The sequence below is a fragment of the Lampetra planeri genome, chromosome 2 (assembly GCF_965212315.1).
Source record: "Lampetra planeri chromosome 2, kcLamPlan1.2.h2, whole genome shotgun sequence".
NCBI classification, from domain to species: Eukaryota; Metazoa; Chordata; class Hyperoartia; order Petromyzontiformes; family Petromyzontidae; genus Lampetra; species Lampetra planeri.
In genome coordinates this window covers 14,125,255-14,142,400 of record NC_136108.1, presented here as the reverse complement: position 1 = coordinate 14,142,400, position 17,146 = coordinate 14,125,255, and the positions used below count along the sequence as shown (strand labels likewise).

General features: G+C 42.1%; 1 protein-coding gene across 3 annotated transcripts in view; it reads right to left on the bottom strand.

Annotated features, from left to right (window-relative positions):
- LOC144728601 (tomoregulin-1-like) overlaps positions 1 to 14,371 on the bottom strand; it is a 49,121-nt gene extending 34,750 nt beyond the window's left edge. For 2 of the 3 annotated variants that reach the window (XM_078608158.1, XM_078608148.1), the window contains exons 1-2: positions 12,925 to 14,369; positions 1,036 to 1,154 (exon numbers count right to left, since the gene is read on the bottom strand). In XM_078608158.1, coding sequence (XP_078464284.1) covers positions 1,036 to 1,154; positions 12,925 to 13,126 — 321 coding nt within the window. In that variant the 5' untranslated portion in view covers positions 13,127 to 14,369. Of the gene's footprint in view, positions 1 to 1,035; positions 1,155 to 12,924 lie in introns of all 3 variants that reach the window. The other variant, XM_078608141.1, reaches the window with a different exon arrangement.
- Between the last annotated feature and the right edge of the window lie 2,775 nt (positions 14,372 to 17,146).

Genomic DNA, 17,146 nt, shown 5'->3' with positions numbered 1-17,146 from the left:
TGTGTGTGGCATACTGCACAGGCCAGGTTGGTAAGTTCACCACCGTGCACTGACCAGTTTGCTGAAATATACGGCCACATATCCTTCCTCCAACGGTATTGCAACTTGAACCATGGTCGTTAGTCATCTGCGATTCTTTCTTTCATCAAACATGACAGCAGCAGGGTAGGTGTAGGAGAAGGGGATGCTATCCAAATCACTGGGCAAGATGCCTTCTTGATGTGACTGTTGCTACATAGAACATGCAGAATGTATCCGACTTATCAAACCTTGTTGAACTGGAGACAGAATTGAGAGAAATAAATTGGGGTATAGTCTCAGTGATGTGAGAAGGAAAGTGGAGGACACTATAGGGAATTATTTTTATTATTAATTATGGGGCAGTTAGATTCTTTGTCTATCCAGCTATCAAAAAGTAAAAATGTCGGGTTTAATAGTAGATTGGATAGAGTTGTCCAGTTAACATTTAGGCTCTCGAACCACTGTTAGTTAAATACAATTAAAATACTGTATATGCTCCAAAAACAAGCCATGGAGATGCAGACCAAATGTATGAAGAAATTAACAAACACATGTAGGTAAGATCCATGAAAACACCATGATGGGTGACTTGAATGCAAAGTAGGTGAAATGTTTAAAGATGAGAGGATGATTGGTAAGTTTGGCATTGGAACGAGGAACAAGACAGAAGCCATTATCTTAGGAAAATTGACTAGCCACACGATTGTATTTTTCACTGCATCATTGCTTCCTGAGCCATAATAAGCATGGCTCCAGAAGTATGTGTAAGCCAATGTGGAGATGCACAATTTGTGCCTATTGCTAGCTACACCTGTAATATTTAATATGCACGTACATGACACCATCAGCATGGTGAGTAATGAAATGAGAAAAAAAAGCACAGGGCCAAATGCACACACTCATTTCTTTCACAGTAAATAATGACGGCGCTTCCGTACACACTATCTCACATGTGTGTGTGTGTGGCTGTATATTGTAAATGAAAACGCAGTGAGTTGTTCGTGAGGTCTGTACCTGGAATTCACATGTGCATGTGATGTTCCCCAGCAGGTTGGCGGTGCACATACCACCATGCTTACACGTGCTGTCATCACACACAGATGCTCCGACATTGCTCACTGGTGCAGTGACATCTGAAAGTGCAAAACATGGATAGAATCGATCATCACTATCATGATTTGGCAACATGCGAACTCATTGAACAGGGCCACAAACAAAACATCAAACATTTTTTTTATTCCTTAATTCTAAGCACGAAGCAGTGTTGACATTTTGTTGTGCATCTGTGTCCACAATGGATGCGCATATCTTGCAGGGAGCTGAGCCTCACACACACCTGGGTCTCATGGAACTCGTTGATGCTGTATCCAAACTCACAGAAGTTTGTTTTGCTTTAGTAATGTCTTTGGAAACAATGAGCTCATCTAAACAAACACGGTAATTAGTTTTTAATATTGTACAGCAACTCTTAACAATAGGATAGTGTTTCGCAATACATATTATACAAAAGTGGCAAGCATTTAAAAATAAAAATAAACGTCGTGAGAATTCTATTTGATTATGTTTAATTTGTAGTATTTTATTATATCCCTTCTACGTGACTTTACCCAAAGAACCAAGAAGAAAAAAGAACACAGTTGCACATAAGGCCCCGTTTTGTTGAAACCAAAGTCACTTAGCACACGTCCAAATGCAAAAGGATGAGATATTTTTCCATGGGTGAATTTTGTTGGATATTATAGGGAGAATATCCGACAATACATTGCTCTCATCGACTCTGATTTACCAACACAATAAACCAAAGTAAGTATCGTATTACAATTGTGCAGGTCATTCAATAATTTTCAACATTCGGATGTGCAAACAGTCCGCTAATTTATTTGCTCATCCAATCTGCCTCACTGCATTTTCACAAATGTTCACAAACTGTCATATAATTTACTGGTTACTGCACAGGCAAAAGTCTATTGTAAAAACTGTGCAAGCATTACATATGGGCGATTGTGCTATTTTCCCGATGCAGTCATGCATACTTTAAAATCTCTAAAGAGTAATATCTAGCGGCAATGTGATACAACAGTGAACTAAGAAAAGAGTATGCCAATAGCTCTGGATGACTGAACCAACTCACACAATTGGCGATGCTGGAATTAGGTCAATCTCTCCACAGTGGCTTACTCAGGCCCCCAATTACACGAGCAGCCAGTTCATGTTTAATGCAAGGCAGAGGACCCCTGTCAGTCAGCTGGATGTGATAGGTAGGATTAATTAGGTAATGTGTTTCCCCACTCTACCTGGTACTGTTTAACTGAACATGCTCTGCAAAACCATGTGAATTCAAATTACGTTTTCTGTAATATTATGCGAGCTGAAAGGTAGTACAGTTTTTGTTTGTTCATTAGGTAAGGCATTTGCAGATGAAAACATTTACGGTGAACATGTGACTGTTTAAAAATTGTTCTTTGTTTTCATAAACCTTTCAGAAAAACATTATACTCAATAAAGTAATTATAATTTCTTGGCCACTCTCGCCCCAACTAACTTGAGAGGGCCATATTCACCTGCAGATTTGACATTTCACCTAATTTACCTTCTTAATATATATAAAATACAAACATTACTTGAATCCACAGTTTCATACACAGAACAGGAGAATAGAAAATTCCTGTTTTAATAAAACTCGAATAAATGTACCAATTTAAATTCTGCCAATATCTTCGTGGGAATTTATTTAAGCGAAATTTTATTTAGGAAATAATCCTTACCGTTATTTGAATGTATATATGAAATATTTGAAATATGCCATTCATATTTGAATGTATATACAAGGCGTGAAATGTGATTTATCCAGGGTTATCCTGCAATATGTAAATGCATTGAACTGGGTTTGCAGTACAGAGAGGTGGTGAATACTCACCGCTGCAGCTATTTTGACATTTTTATTAAATTCATGTTTTAACTTTATAAATGAAAGCACATTTCCCTCAATCAATCAATTGTAAATGATTATTTTTGTATCACGAAGGACCTAGCCCGATAAAATTCCCGTTTTTTCTTTCACTTCCTGCATAGAAAAAAGGAAACTCTTCATTTTGCACCCCTCCCCCCTCCCATTTGTTCCCTCCATCCCACAAATAGAAAAAGCGTGCATTGATTTGTGCGAGAGATATATGTAATGCCTGAAGGGGGAAAAAAGAAAGGATTTTATATAGCACGTATGAGATATGTACATCTTTAAGCAGAATGCATAAGTATGTTGTATGGTACATGATAACTGTAATGGCTGCGGAGCTGCAGAGGACATTATTTAATGTTAATTTAAATTCTAAACGTTTTCCATGATTATACAGCTAATCCCCATTTTGTCTGGTGGGAGTTGCTCCTCAGCTGTGAAGTCATTTATTTACTGGAGATGCCCCACCGTGCTGCCGATTTGGCAGACTTATATATGGCTGAAAATGTTGAGGGTGGTTCCAGGGCATATGCGTATCTACACTTAACACGAACACACAAAGAAGAGTGATAAGACTCTGGTGCCAACTAAACACACTTTACCCATTTCCCTATATAACAGTGGTGAAATGTGTCATTATGAGCAATCACCAGCATTGCCAGATGTGTTTTGGTTTACCAACGGCATAGCTAGTTTCAGTAATTTGAAAATGTTTGTTAAGTTATTTCAAAAATTCTTACTTTGTGTGTACCAGCCCATACTTTGGTCCACTAGCATTGGCGGAGTGGGGCTGCAAATAGCTGCTCCTTCGCCAAAGCGCCTACCTAATTGACTTTGTGATGGGCATATCACACAGAATTCTTTATCTGTAACCAACGACTGCATAACATGTGCTGGGGGTGGGGCTGTCACTATAAGGGGTTTGCACTACACTCAGCTCAATTATGCACAATGTTATTCTCTTGGAACATTGGCCCCGCTGGGGATGGAAGCTTCAGTTCTCCGCACTGCAGACCAGACAGAAGAAGGCGACCACGGCTCGTGGTTATCTGGGTAAGCCTTACTGGCAGCAGAGACCTGCTGTTCTGTAAGGAATCCTTCAACCAAGCTGCCACACCAGTACACGTGCTGCTACACGTGTGCACAGACACTTAACTCGTATTACTATTTCACGGTTGTTTTTATTTCATTCACTGTATATGATTTTCTAGTCAAGTCCTTTTGTATATGAGGACTTCCGTTATCACGGCCCTGATGGGAAAAAATATATTATCACTGATTAGTGGCAACCTGCAATATTAATGTGTTTTTTGCTGCACAATGGATCTCCCTTGTAAAATAGCTGGAAAACTGGATAAACGGGATCATCCATGTAATAAATAAAATAAACTCAAACCTGTGTAAATAATATGACTTTATAATGAGTATTGTACCAAAGGGGATGCTGCCATTGTGTAATGGTTCGCGCACCGGACTTGCAATCCAGACGTCACCAATTCGATTTCCTGATTAATTGTGGGTAGACCACAGACAGTTAATGAGTAAGTAGGTAATGTTGGTAGGGGTAAAGTGTGCGTACTCCCACCTCTTCAAGACGTCTGGCCAGTGTGGAAAATGCAGTAATGTCTACTTTAGAGGGGCTTTCCAGAGCACCCTCTAGTGGAGGCCATTTCACCAGCAGTTGTATGAGTAAGCAATTACAGGGATGGATCCTGAACCTTTTCTCACTTCGCCGTGAGTAACGGAGCTGTTTAGATGCCTTGTTAGCCTGCCTCAAATTGAGGAAATTCCCTACAGGTCGACAGTGGATGGATCAGTTACTTTAGATGCTGTAATATCATGTACCGTATTTTTCCGCATATAACCCGCGGTGTATACCACTTTTTACAAACAAAACAAGACCCTGCGGGGTATATGGAGGTGCGGGCTATCCCAAAATTATTTTACACGTATGACATGTCATAACTCGATTTAAGGGCTTTCGTGACTGCAGGGATTCATCTTATTGGTTCTTTCGGTAAAGTCACGTAGAAGGGAAGTAATAAAATAATAAAAATAAAACATAATAAAATAAAATAATTCTCACGACGTGTCGGCTACAACGCAAGCAGCCGTTTTCAGGTGAAGAATGAGACACTACCAAGCTAGGAGCTTATATATAAGCTGGGTTGGAGGTGGAAGAGCGCCTTAACAAAAAAAGAATGTGCATATGAAGAGGAATTTAGCATATTCATGGAAAATGCGTAGGAGGTGGGCGGGGGGGTTTCAAAGTCATATTATGCCCATGCATTATGCAGGATCAGCAGCACCAAGGGGGGTGCAGGGAGTAGCATTAACAAAGGAAAGGAATGTTAATGATATGTAGCTGCAGTTACTAAACAACTACGTAGAAAACTAAAGTATAAACTACATAAAAAAAAAACTAAAGTATAAACTGCATAACACCATCAGTATACTTACTATACTCTACAATAAGCTGAGTTACTAACAGCAAGTAATACATTACAATTCTACGTCGTAAAAATTATATAATATGCTTCCATCTAAACTTTATTCTCTTACATCACACGAGCATATACCGTACTATATACTGCCATAGATAAACCCAACATTAAATTATATACTGTATTGCTATAAACCACCTTATACATTTTAATATAACACTATGTATTATTCTACCTACCCTAATGTGTATCGAAATGGTTTATTACGTCCTTCCAATGATTGCTAAGCCAGAATCCATCTTCTCGGTTAAAATTGTCTCTGTGTTTGTATATGTGGATCGCCTCATGAACGAATCTCTCATGATAGCCAGATGGCTTGCAGAGAACCTCTGTCTTGGAGAAGTCAATGTCATGTGAGCCCACTGAGTTGTAACAGTGATCTGCCACGGCTGAGGTGTTTGTCCTACCGTGTTTCAGGTCAGCTTTATGTTCACGGATGCGGTCCGTATATAATTTAATGTTGGGTTTATCTATGGCAGTATATAGTACGGTATATGCTCGTGTGATGTAAGAGAATAAAGTTTAGATGGAAGCATATTATATAATTTTTACGACGTAGAATTGTAATGTATTACTTGCTGTTAGTAACTCAGCTTATTGTAGAGTATAGTAAGTATACTGATGGTGCTATGCAGTTTATACTTTAGTTTTTTATGTAGTTTATACTTTAGTTTTCTACGTAGTTGTTTAGTAACTGCAGCTACATATCATTAACATTCCTTTCCTTTGTTAATGCTACTCCCTGCACCCCCCTTGGTGCTGCTGATCCTGCATAATGCATGGGCATAATATGACTTTGAAACCCCCCCGCCCACCTCCTACGCATTGCCATGAATATGCTAAATTTATCTTCATATGCACATTCTTTTTTTTTGTTAAGGCGCTCTTCCACCTCCAACCCAGCTTATATATAAGCTCCTAGCTTGGTGGTGTCTCATTCTTCACCTGAAGACGGCTGCTTGCGTTGTAGCCGAAACGTCGTGAGAATTATTTTATTTTATTATGTTTTATTTTTATTATTTTATTACTTCCCTTCTACGTGACTTTACCGAAAGAACCAAGAAGATGTCATAACTCGTTTAATTTTTCATGGTAGGACTTTCCACTATGCAATACTTACCTTTGACTAAAGCACTGCTGAATAAACCACTCACACTAAAATTGCACATGTTATCACGTTTTAAATGACAATGTTTGAAGTGGGCACATTTTGTTTACCGTAATACTTTCAGTGGCTGTAGGGGGGTGCGAAAGTTTCAGCGGAGGCTATGGATTGCACAATGGGAAGGGCCTTAACAAGCATCTTCCAGACGCGGAATCGGCAATGGCGTTACCGTAGTGCCACTATTGTCTGCGCAGTGTGCAATCTACCAGTGCTAAAACTGTACAAGGGTAACTACCCGTCCAGTAGCTGTAATATGATGAGGTCGAATGCTGGTAAGCCTAACAGTACGCCTACTTACTTATCTACCGGTTATGTGTTACTTATTTATTGAATATTTACTTTTGTTACTTATTTACTGTTTTAAATTCACTCCTTTCTGGCTAGTTTGTTTTCTTCGTGCACGTTATGATTTTAATGTTAACAATTGATAGTGGAATATATTGCAAATGTAAACTTTGTATTAATATCATGGAATTAAGCTGCGGTAACGACGTTAAAAATATTAATTGCATGCGGGGTATATGGAGGTGCGGACTATTTGAAATTTGTTTTACACAAAACGCTATTTTTGCGGGGTATATGCGCCTGCGGGTTATATGCGTATGCGGGCTATATGTGGGAAAATACGGTATACATTTTTTAAATGATAAAAAAAACATTGAGAGTAAAAAAAAATCACTATCGGAAAATACGTACTTACTCCTCTTCGCTCCCTGTGGAGCATAAGGCCGCAACAAGCCCACGCCATGCCGGACGGTCTTTAGCAGCTTTATAGGAAAATAAGCATTCATATACTGTGTTTTTGGAGAGTCGCCCATGGCAATATGGGTTTGTACCATATTGGGGGGACACATCCCCCCCAATATTCAAATATGCTCAAAAATTTCCCCCAATATATTGCTATAAACAATATATATATAAAAAGAATAATTGCAATGCTATGTAAATAAAAACAACAATTTGCTAAACCTTGGCCACAATCTCTGGACTTGTCTTCATATAACAATGCATAGATTCTGTTTGTATGATTATGGTTATACTTTATTAACCCCTAATCTCTGCCATTACATACAAAGAAACAAGAAAAGGTAAAAATAATAAAAAAAACAGAGCAATGTAATACAATACACTATGAGACATAATTGTAAAACATTAATTAAAAGTTCATCCCATGTGTTAGTGAATTTTTTAATATTTTAGGCAGGAAATTAGTTTTCAAATTTCGATTTTTTTCTGGGGGGGGACCCCTAGACCCCCTGGAAGATTTGGTCCCCCCCAATGTTGACTCCATGGCTATGGCATTGGTTTGTACCAAAGCACACCACCCGCAGAAAACTGACACCCAACGCTCTGGCTTCATACTCGAGGGAAAACGATAGTGAGCTTAAGCAACAAAATGAAAATTACAATTACAAAAACCACTGACCTTCCATAACTACAAACTGAGCACTCCCTTACAAAAGATAATATATCTCAATGAGTTTTCAAAAGGTTAAGCAAAGGACAATTCTCTGAAATCAATAAAAAGACAAAAGTATGACCTCAATATTGTGTTAATTTCTCTGAAATTATATAATTTCTGCACGTACAATAATAGAAGATAGTAACACACAATGATTTTCATCACCCATGATCTATTCACCAGCCCACTGGTCTTTCCTGAATGTAAATACGATGTCTCTAACCTACATATGTTCTCGGATCCATGTGTCCCTCTGCCTTTCTCAGTGTAATTTTAAGCATGCTTGTTCGCACACTTTAAAATTTTTGCCGCAGAGCGTAATCTCCGCTTATGAAAAACTTTCTTCTTTAGGTACATTGTTCTTGTTTGTCTCAACATTTAATACATTTGACATGTATCTTAATTCGCCTCGCAGACTTATTGTACGTATGAGAATAGGTTGTCCCCTTTTTTCTGGCAACAAAACAGGTGTTAAGATGTTAAAACACCAAACTGAAACCTTTTACAAGGAATCATGTCTGCATTAACCACAATACTTGTGGTCAGACTGCAAACAAAAACACGTCCTCTGATAATATATGCATTGTCTATGAAACGTATTGGTCCACACCAGAGACAGCTTTCTTTTTAGCCTCGTCTCAAAACGGTGTTAGACCAGAGGACGCCAAAGGCTTTTGTTTATTGCTCATATTTATCTTGAGCCCAACTTTGCAGCCTTACTTATTAATTGATTCAATAATTTCCATTGGTTATTTAAATTACTTATTATAACAGATGAAATGTGTCATATTTCCTCCATTTATCTCTATTACTTTAATTCTCCAATCCAGTTTTTGCTAAATAACATCTTATAAAGTTTTCTGTGAATACATTTTATGAAAGCGTGTCTCTTTGAATGACTACCTATCTAAAACGTGTTGTTGTTACTTTCTTCAAGCCACTTTGATATCGATGTCTAATAAAAAAAAATATATCGTTTCTAAATGTCTTGTTTTCATCTTGGTTTATGTTGCACTTGGACGACTGCATTGACATCCACCGAGTCAAATACAAAGGCTACAAATCATGGTATTTGATATATTTATTTGTCTTTCCAGAATATAATTGATAGTATGTGGTCAGTGGTAGAGAAACCTTTCCTCAAACTGAATTGCTCATGTGGCTGCGTGGCCTCTAAATTTACCATAATTACGTTCCGACTGATATTCGTAAAAAACGTATACAATCAGTCCTCAATTTACGAACGGGTTCGCTAGTCGATTTGTTCGCATCTCAAAACTCAATATATAATTTACATACGATCAGTGTTATGATGCAGTCCAAGGTTCATAGGAATTTCGCCTTTCTCAGACCGCTTTATTACGTCGAGTTCATCTCCATAGTAATGGTGCAGCGTTTATTGTATGCACCAGCATCACGTGCCTTAGTCTCACTTACTCAGGCATGAGGGTCATGACGATATCACAAAGTATGCGATAATAGCTCAAACAGCACACAATGTGATGCACGAAAAATGGTGATGAATGATTCACTGACGTTGTGCATCACGCGGGATTCTGGGACTCATTACATCTCGCGGATGATCACTCCGCCGAACGAAGTAGTTCGTAAGTATGACTAAGCGTTCGCAAGTCCGATGGTTAAAACAACATCTTAAGGCAGTTCGTTCATAAGTGCGGATGTTTGTAAGTCGGACGTTTGTATCTCGGAGACTGCCTGTGTATGTGATAAGAGACTAATGGGTGTGTACATATTTATGTCAATTGTATCTCCTGGATCACATGATCTAACTTTGGACATCAGCAAAGACGTGAGACCAGTTGTTGGTACGACATTAGTGGCCGTCGATAAATGAAGTCACGCACCTAGGGGGGTGGTCAGACATTTGTGACGATGTGTGACGCGGGGGGGGGGTGAGAAATGTGACGTCACATCAGAATGCGCAACTTTAAATATAGACGACACGTTCTACTTAATTAAATAGACTTTTTAATCAATGTTTTCTCCTACAACATCAGAGTGCAGCGCCACATTAAATACGCACTACAATGACAATAGTTTAAAGCTATTTGAAGCATGTTTTTTTTTTGGGGGGGGGGGCAGAGCTTTATGACGTCATATTTGGGGGGGAGTCTGACTTTTTGTGACGCCGTGTGACGAAGGGGGGGGGTCAAAATCGTCAAAAATCGCGTGATGTAATTTATGGACGGCCCCTTAGCTGATGTATCTACTCATCTGATTTGGTGGCTCAATGATAGAGCGAGCATCTCACAATCGGACGATTGAGAATTAAATTGCTGGATGAGGGTTAACTCAGTCCATTATCCCTCCAAGGTCGATAAAATTTATACCACTTTGTGGCGAAGTTAACAGTGTCCGTGCTATATATATAATCCCTCTTTCCATAGGAAACTGGAATCACCACCACTGGCTCAGGAGAAAATCACGTTCACTTTTTACTCGAGGTTTTGCACAAAAATGAAATATCTTGATCATGGAATGATGCCTCAGTCATTCTTATGTTTAAAACGTGGTGATAAGAGTTGAAGATATAACATAATTGCAAGTACTGAACATATATTTATCTCCTGTAATGTTTGTTTTAAGGCCAGGCCTTGATTTTGCCACCGGTGTGGAGCCTAGCCTATGTACTTCAAACGACTTGACATTTCCAGATGACATTTCTTCCACTGGGAAGAGCCGTGTGGCCACGTGATCTGTATCATTCGGGGAGAATAGAAAAAAAACGCGAGGCTGCAAGCCACAGTAGGCTGCTTGTGTATCATGGGCGTGGATATTCCTTTGTTTAATCTTGCATGCAAAGGCTACAGACACATCGGTGATATCACACACGTGCGTGTCAGATCGCAGTGTAGCCAGCAACCCTGAGACGTGCCTGTGGAAATAGCCTTTATACACACACACAACCGCATTCCTAGGGGTATACCCATGGTATAATTTTTTTAAGGCAGGAAAAAATCCACGGAAATACTAAAATGGTACTGGATTCCTCAGCGTTAAAATTACAATGACGGCGAATCAATATGAGTATTGCCGCATTTCAAAAGCAGCGTGCCAGCACATACATATAAAAGTACGTGTCTATGAGTGTGTACATGCTGTGTGTCCTAATTGATGTGCATACCGCTATTAATAGCAACACAATATTTTGCTATTTACCATTGGTGTATTGCTGTATATACGATATATGTAGTATGTATCATAATAAGTACGGTATTCCAAACATAGCACATTCATTTGCATGTAAAAACTATGAAGATACAAATTATGTTTTAAAGCTTTCGTGACTGCAGGGATTCATATTCTTGGTTCTTTCGGTAAAGTCACATGATGATGATTGCTTGTGTTGCAGTCGAAACGTCGTGAGATTTTTATTGTTTAATATTTGTATTATTTCCCTTCTACGTGACTTTACCGATAGAACCAAGAATATGAAGATATACTTTGGTACATTTACCCTTTGCAGCTTTAATGCTTTTAAATGCAATTTAAAGCCACGAGGTCTCATTGCCAAACGGTTTTGTATCGTTTTGTGGGAGTACATTTGAAGGTCGCTCAGCTGCCGAATCCCACAATGGATGCAAGAGTGGCTCTTTAACCATCATCTCTATCCCAACCAGAATGGGGACTGATTGTCTAGTACCCAGTCCAGAGAGCCGCAATATTTGAACAAGACGCGCTGCTCCGATGCTGCTTGTGTCCATACTAACAACCAGCGAGAAAATGTATCTATCTGCCGGTGAAGGAAAACACTCATCTACTGGTGGAAACATTAATAATTTCTGTTATAATCAAACAGCAAAACCGATAATGAACACATTCATAAAGTGTACACTGCTGCCCATATTACGAGGTATTCTCGATGTTTAAGAACAATAGGGGTATGGTGATAAGTGGATGGGCTGTTACAGGGAGGAATGGGCATTCAAGGTTCAAACCCCCTTTGCTTTTGTGATTGATGTAGATATTGGCACCATTGTAAGAAGGGAGCCAAGTCAATGTGTGAAAATGTTCTGTTGTTCAATTATGCTAGAAAAAAACCAAGGCGAATATGTGGTCATGTTAGCGGAGCCAAATTAAGGGTCACACGAGTGATTTGTAAATGTATCCTCCACCTCGATTTTCCTCTTTAAAAACGCACCGCAAGTCACGAGCCATCACTGGTCATGCATTGCTGATGACGCTCACGATAACGAGGTTGCTGGTTCACAGAGTCGAGTGATTAGCACGCTAGCAACGGAAGCTTTCGGATTGCAAATGTTTGGCTGTTTAAATACCCCATCTCAGTAATTCGAATGCATTGTCTATATCGAGCAAGGTCATCTGTTGTCAAGTAGACATTTAATGGCATTTACCACACAATGAAACTCACTCACAAACGGCAAAATATGATGCACTTAGCTCTGTATTATTCTGCCGGTCAGAAAAGCACATACACATGAACACCAGTACACATTCTCTGTATGCGTTTTGGCAGAGTAAACACGTGCACTTCTCAGTGAGCTGCGGGCTATGCATGCGCGTGTCACCCTTACGCGAATACTCCACAACGCTGCGCCATCCTCTTTCGGAATTTCACGCGAAATAAGCCCCAGCCAAAAGAGAAGAACACAGCTCCCACGATGCTGCCTGCACATGCGGGCAGAGCGCATCAGCACACACACATTCGCAGCAAAGCGCACACTGTATCAGCAGAACACGCACTGATGTGTGTGTATGAGAGATGGCTGCTGCGGGGTCCTGTGATGAACACGCGCCGTTGTCCGCAGCGTGGTCAACACGGAGCCTTTTCTCTTACCCGTGCAGTTCTGCGCAGCGCTGCTTCTGCTGCTGCTGGTGCCATTGCTGGCCGGCGCAGTGCAGGGAGCCGACCCGTTGGGCCCCTGGGAGCCAAGTCCGGCGGGGAGACCCCACGACCTCTCGCCGGCGAGCGCTGCCAGGCAGCAGAGCGCTGCGGGCAGCAGGGCGCGCAGCCGGGAGGCACAGGCTGAGCCCCGCATGACGACTCATCCGCATCCCAGATGCCAGATCACAGCGGGGCCAAGTCGCAGTCGGGCCCCTCTGCCTTCTCGTCCACGCGCATTGCCACCTATTTCTGTATCTGCCTGCCTACCTACCCACCCACCTGCCTACCTACCTGCCTGTCTGTTTATATCTCAACGCCCCTACCTCGTCCTCCACGCGATATCGCTACCGTAGACCCTGCACGATCTATACCACGGACACTACTGCAGGCTAGGTTATCTTATTCCGCGACACACTGTGCAAGTGTCGCCAATCTCATGTTCGGTTCCTCTATTTCACCCGGGTTGTTTGTGTACTCTTTTTTTAATTACGTTGCAGACGGGAGGAGGAAAAAATAAAAAAAATACGAGAATGAGAAATGCTATATTTCTAATGCTATAAACATCACAACAAAGACAATAAACTACGGCAGAAAGCCGAGCAAGCACGTTTGTGATGGTGGATGGGAGCGAGTGGATGGAGGCTGCGACTCGTGCAGTGAGCACGCGACGCGCGCGGTGTCTGTCTGGCGGATGAAGAGGACCACCAGCCCCCTGCCGCCAACCCCCGCTGGTGTCTGCGTGCGTCTGATGTGAGTCTGCGTGCGTGAGTGTGTGTGCGTGTGCTCTCTTTCGTGCGTGTGCGCGCGTCTGATGTGAGTCTGCGTGCGTGTGTGCGCGTCTGCTGTTTTTCGTGCGTGTGCGCGCGTCTGATGTGAGTCTTCGTGCGTGCGTGTGTGTGCGTCTGATGTGAGTCTCCCTGCGTGAGTGTGTGTGTCTAATGTGAGTCTCCGTGCGTGAGTGTGTGTGCGTCTGATGTGAGTCTCCGTGCGTGAGTGTGTGCGCGTCTGATGTGAGTCTCCGTGCGTGAGTGTGTGTGTCTAATGTGAGTCTCCGTGCGTGAGTGTGTGTGCGTCTAATGTGAGTCTCCGTGCGTGCGTGTGTGTGCGTCTGATGTGAGTCTCCCTGCGTGAGTGTGTGTGTCTAATGTGAGTCTTCGTGCGTGAGTGTGTGTGCGTCTGATGTGAGTCTCCGTGCGTGAGTGTGTGTGCATCTGATGTGAGTCTGCGTGCGTGAGTGTGTGCGCGCCTGCTGTGAATCTGCCTGTGTGATGAGGGTGTGCGTGTGTGTGTGGATGTAAGTCGTGCGCTCTGGCTAGGATGGGTGGCTCCTCTCAGCCGCCGGTGAACAGGGACCATTTGAAATTGAAATCACACCTCGCCATGCTCGGCATCATTACGCACCGATTGGTCCGTGTGCTGTAATATATATATTTTTACATGTACCCTCCCTCGTTGCTGGGATGTATGCATTTAGAATCTGTAACCGTTTGCATTGTTTATATTTTTTGTGCGCGATGTATTATTATGATTACACGTAAATGTTGTTTTCCCGAGCCGATAATGTCGCGGGTGCTGATGCTCTGAGCTGCGCCCCCCTTGCAATTAGCGCGAACGTTTCGCTCTGCCGCTTCGTGAATGCGCGCATCTCGCACCATCAATTACTCGCGAGCGATTGACACTTCACGTGGGTGGCAGCGCGCGGCAGCGGCCACGAAACTTTCCAAAATAGAACTTGTCCCACTCGTCACTAGTCCGAACTCTTAAGCAAAACACATTCCTACTCCTCCTCGTCTTCCTCCTCCTCGCCGTCACAAAAGTGTACTTCATTAAGAAGCATTTGAATCGACGCGAACGTGCGATTTAGCCTAGGTCGTTGCTATGTCAGATAGCACAGGTGTTTTAGTTTCCGGAGATAATAAAACACAACGACGCATAATAAATAAGCCAGCCGCTGTTGGCCGCTGCTGTACAAACTCCCAAACTCGCCCTCCTGATCCTGGAAGGGCCCCGGGTTTAAGTGTGCAGGCTGGTTGCGTCGCCGTGCGTGAGTCTCGCGGTGCGGTGAGCGGTGAAGGTTGGGATTGATGGGTGTAGGTTATTGGGAATTAGCATGCCGCCCGCGTGCATGCGCCTTGCAAGTCGCCACCACAAGCCTGCGTGCGAGGACCTAAAGTGCTGGAAGGTGGATGATCAGTTTCCCCGTGCATTTTTTGAAATCTCTCTTGCGTCACCTTGCAGTAAATGATCGGATGTTCGAGCTAAAGATTTTACGACAAGTTGCCAAGGTGGAGCAAATTGTTGACTGTTAGGGCCAGATGGTAATGGGTACATTCCTCATAAAATTGATTTGGATTTTTTTATTCGCCCTATCTCAGATTTGTATTTTATTTATTGTGACCCTGTCACCATATTCATCACAATGAGTGTATAAATCTGTATTAATGGACTTGACATCTGTTCGAACTGTTTACGAATGTAATTTTTAAAGCTCTGATGTAGGTACATCATGTGACCTCTTTTGCCAGTCTGAAAATATAAGAATAGGTTTTCCCCTTTTTTCTGGCAACAAAACAGGTGTTAAGATGTTAAAACGCCAAACTGAAACCTTTTGGTGTTTTAACATCTTAAGACCTGTTTTGTTGCCAGAAAAAGGGGAAAGCCTTGACTTAAAGCTTTCGTGACTGCATGAATTCATATTCTTGGGTCTTTCGGTAAAGTCACATAGATAGCTTCAAAGAAAATCGAAACGTCGTAGTTTTTTGTTATTTTTGTTATTTTCTTTGAACCTATCTACGTGACTTTACCGAAAGACCCAATAATAGGGGAAAACCGATTCTTATATTTCCAGACTGGCAAAGGAGGTCCCATGATATAGCTGCTCACCCGAGCCCTCATTGTCCTGATAGTGCATTGTCTTTGTGCTGTTCGCCTTTTGGTGTCCTCTGGTCTAACACCGTTTGAGACTAGGCTCGAAAGAAAGCTGTCTCTGGTGTGGACCAATCAGTTTCAAAGACAATGCATATACTGTCAGAGCATGTTTTTTGCTTGTATTTTCACCACAAGTATATGTAGTCAATGGAGACATGATTCCTTGTTTAATGCGAGCGTAAATGGGGTTGTTGCTGGGCTCTGGTCCAATCACACGGCCCGGGGTATTGGGGGGCGGAGCCTGGTCTGCGGGGCGTGTGGGAGGGGTCACCGTTCACCTCGGCTCCAATGGGAGGCGAGGTGAATGGGGGCGGAGCCAGCGGGGTAGTATGGGAAGGCCGGATCTGACGATCCGGAAGGGGAGGAGTCAGGGTCACGTGGGGGGAATGGATATAAGTGGGAGCCCGGAAGAGATCGGGGTAGTCGGGGAAGTTAAGAGTCTGAGCCACGTTGAGTGGTGAGAGAGAGATCCGCGCCATCGGCCACGTGGCCGAAGGACCTCAGCACGCCGTCGGCCAGCGGTGTGCGGAGTGCGGGAGTAGAGGAGCTAACGGAGGAGCGTGCGTGGCACGCGAGAGAGAGGGAGGGTGCGCGGGGCGCGCGCGAGACGATGCTGGTCCGTGGAGGAGACCAGCGGGGTGCGGAGAAGAACCTGAATAAAAGACAAGCGGAGACCAGCAGTGCCTGACGGAGTCTTTTATTACACTTGCAAAAGGTTTCAGTTTGGTGTTTTAACATCTTAACACCTGTTTTGTTGCCAGAAAAAAAGGGGAAAACCTATTCTTATCTGATGTAGGTAGTTCAGAATTAGAGTTTTGTAGTCATTACGTCTACGCACACTCCAAGTCCTTTTAAATTGCATATACAATACAACCATGGCCCTGATCGACGTTTCCTTATGGCTCATGGTTACGTTGTAAAATGTTTGCTGTGGCACAACTAGACTGGAATTATGATATTTAATAGTTCCCAAGTTCTTATTGTACAGCAATATATTTTCTGCTGCATTTTAAAACGTGTTGTATCTAAATACTTAGTACAGTTGACCACGATCACACAATTACATTCAAACAATTGAATTCATGTATATGTAAAAATATATATGCTGTCATGTGAATATAAGTTTATAAATGTCAAATATCTTTGAATAATTTAGCAGAGGCTAATGTACATCCAATGTTATCATGGTTGTGAGCAATGCAACAGCCGATGGGGAAAAAAATCGAAGTAATTTCATAACTGGCTT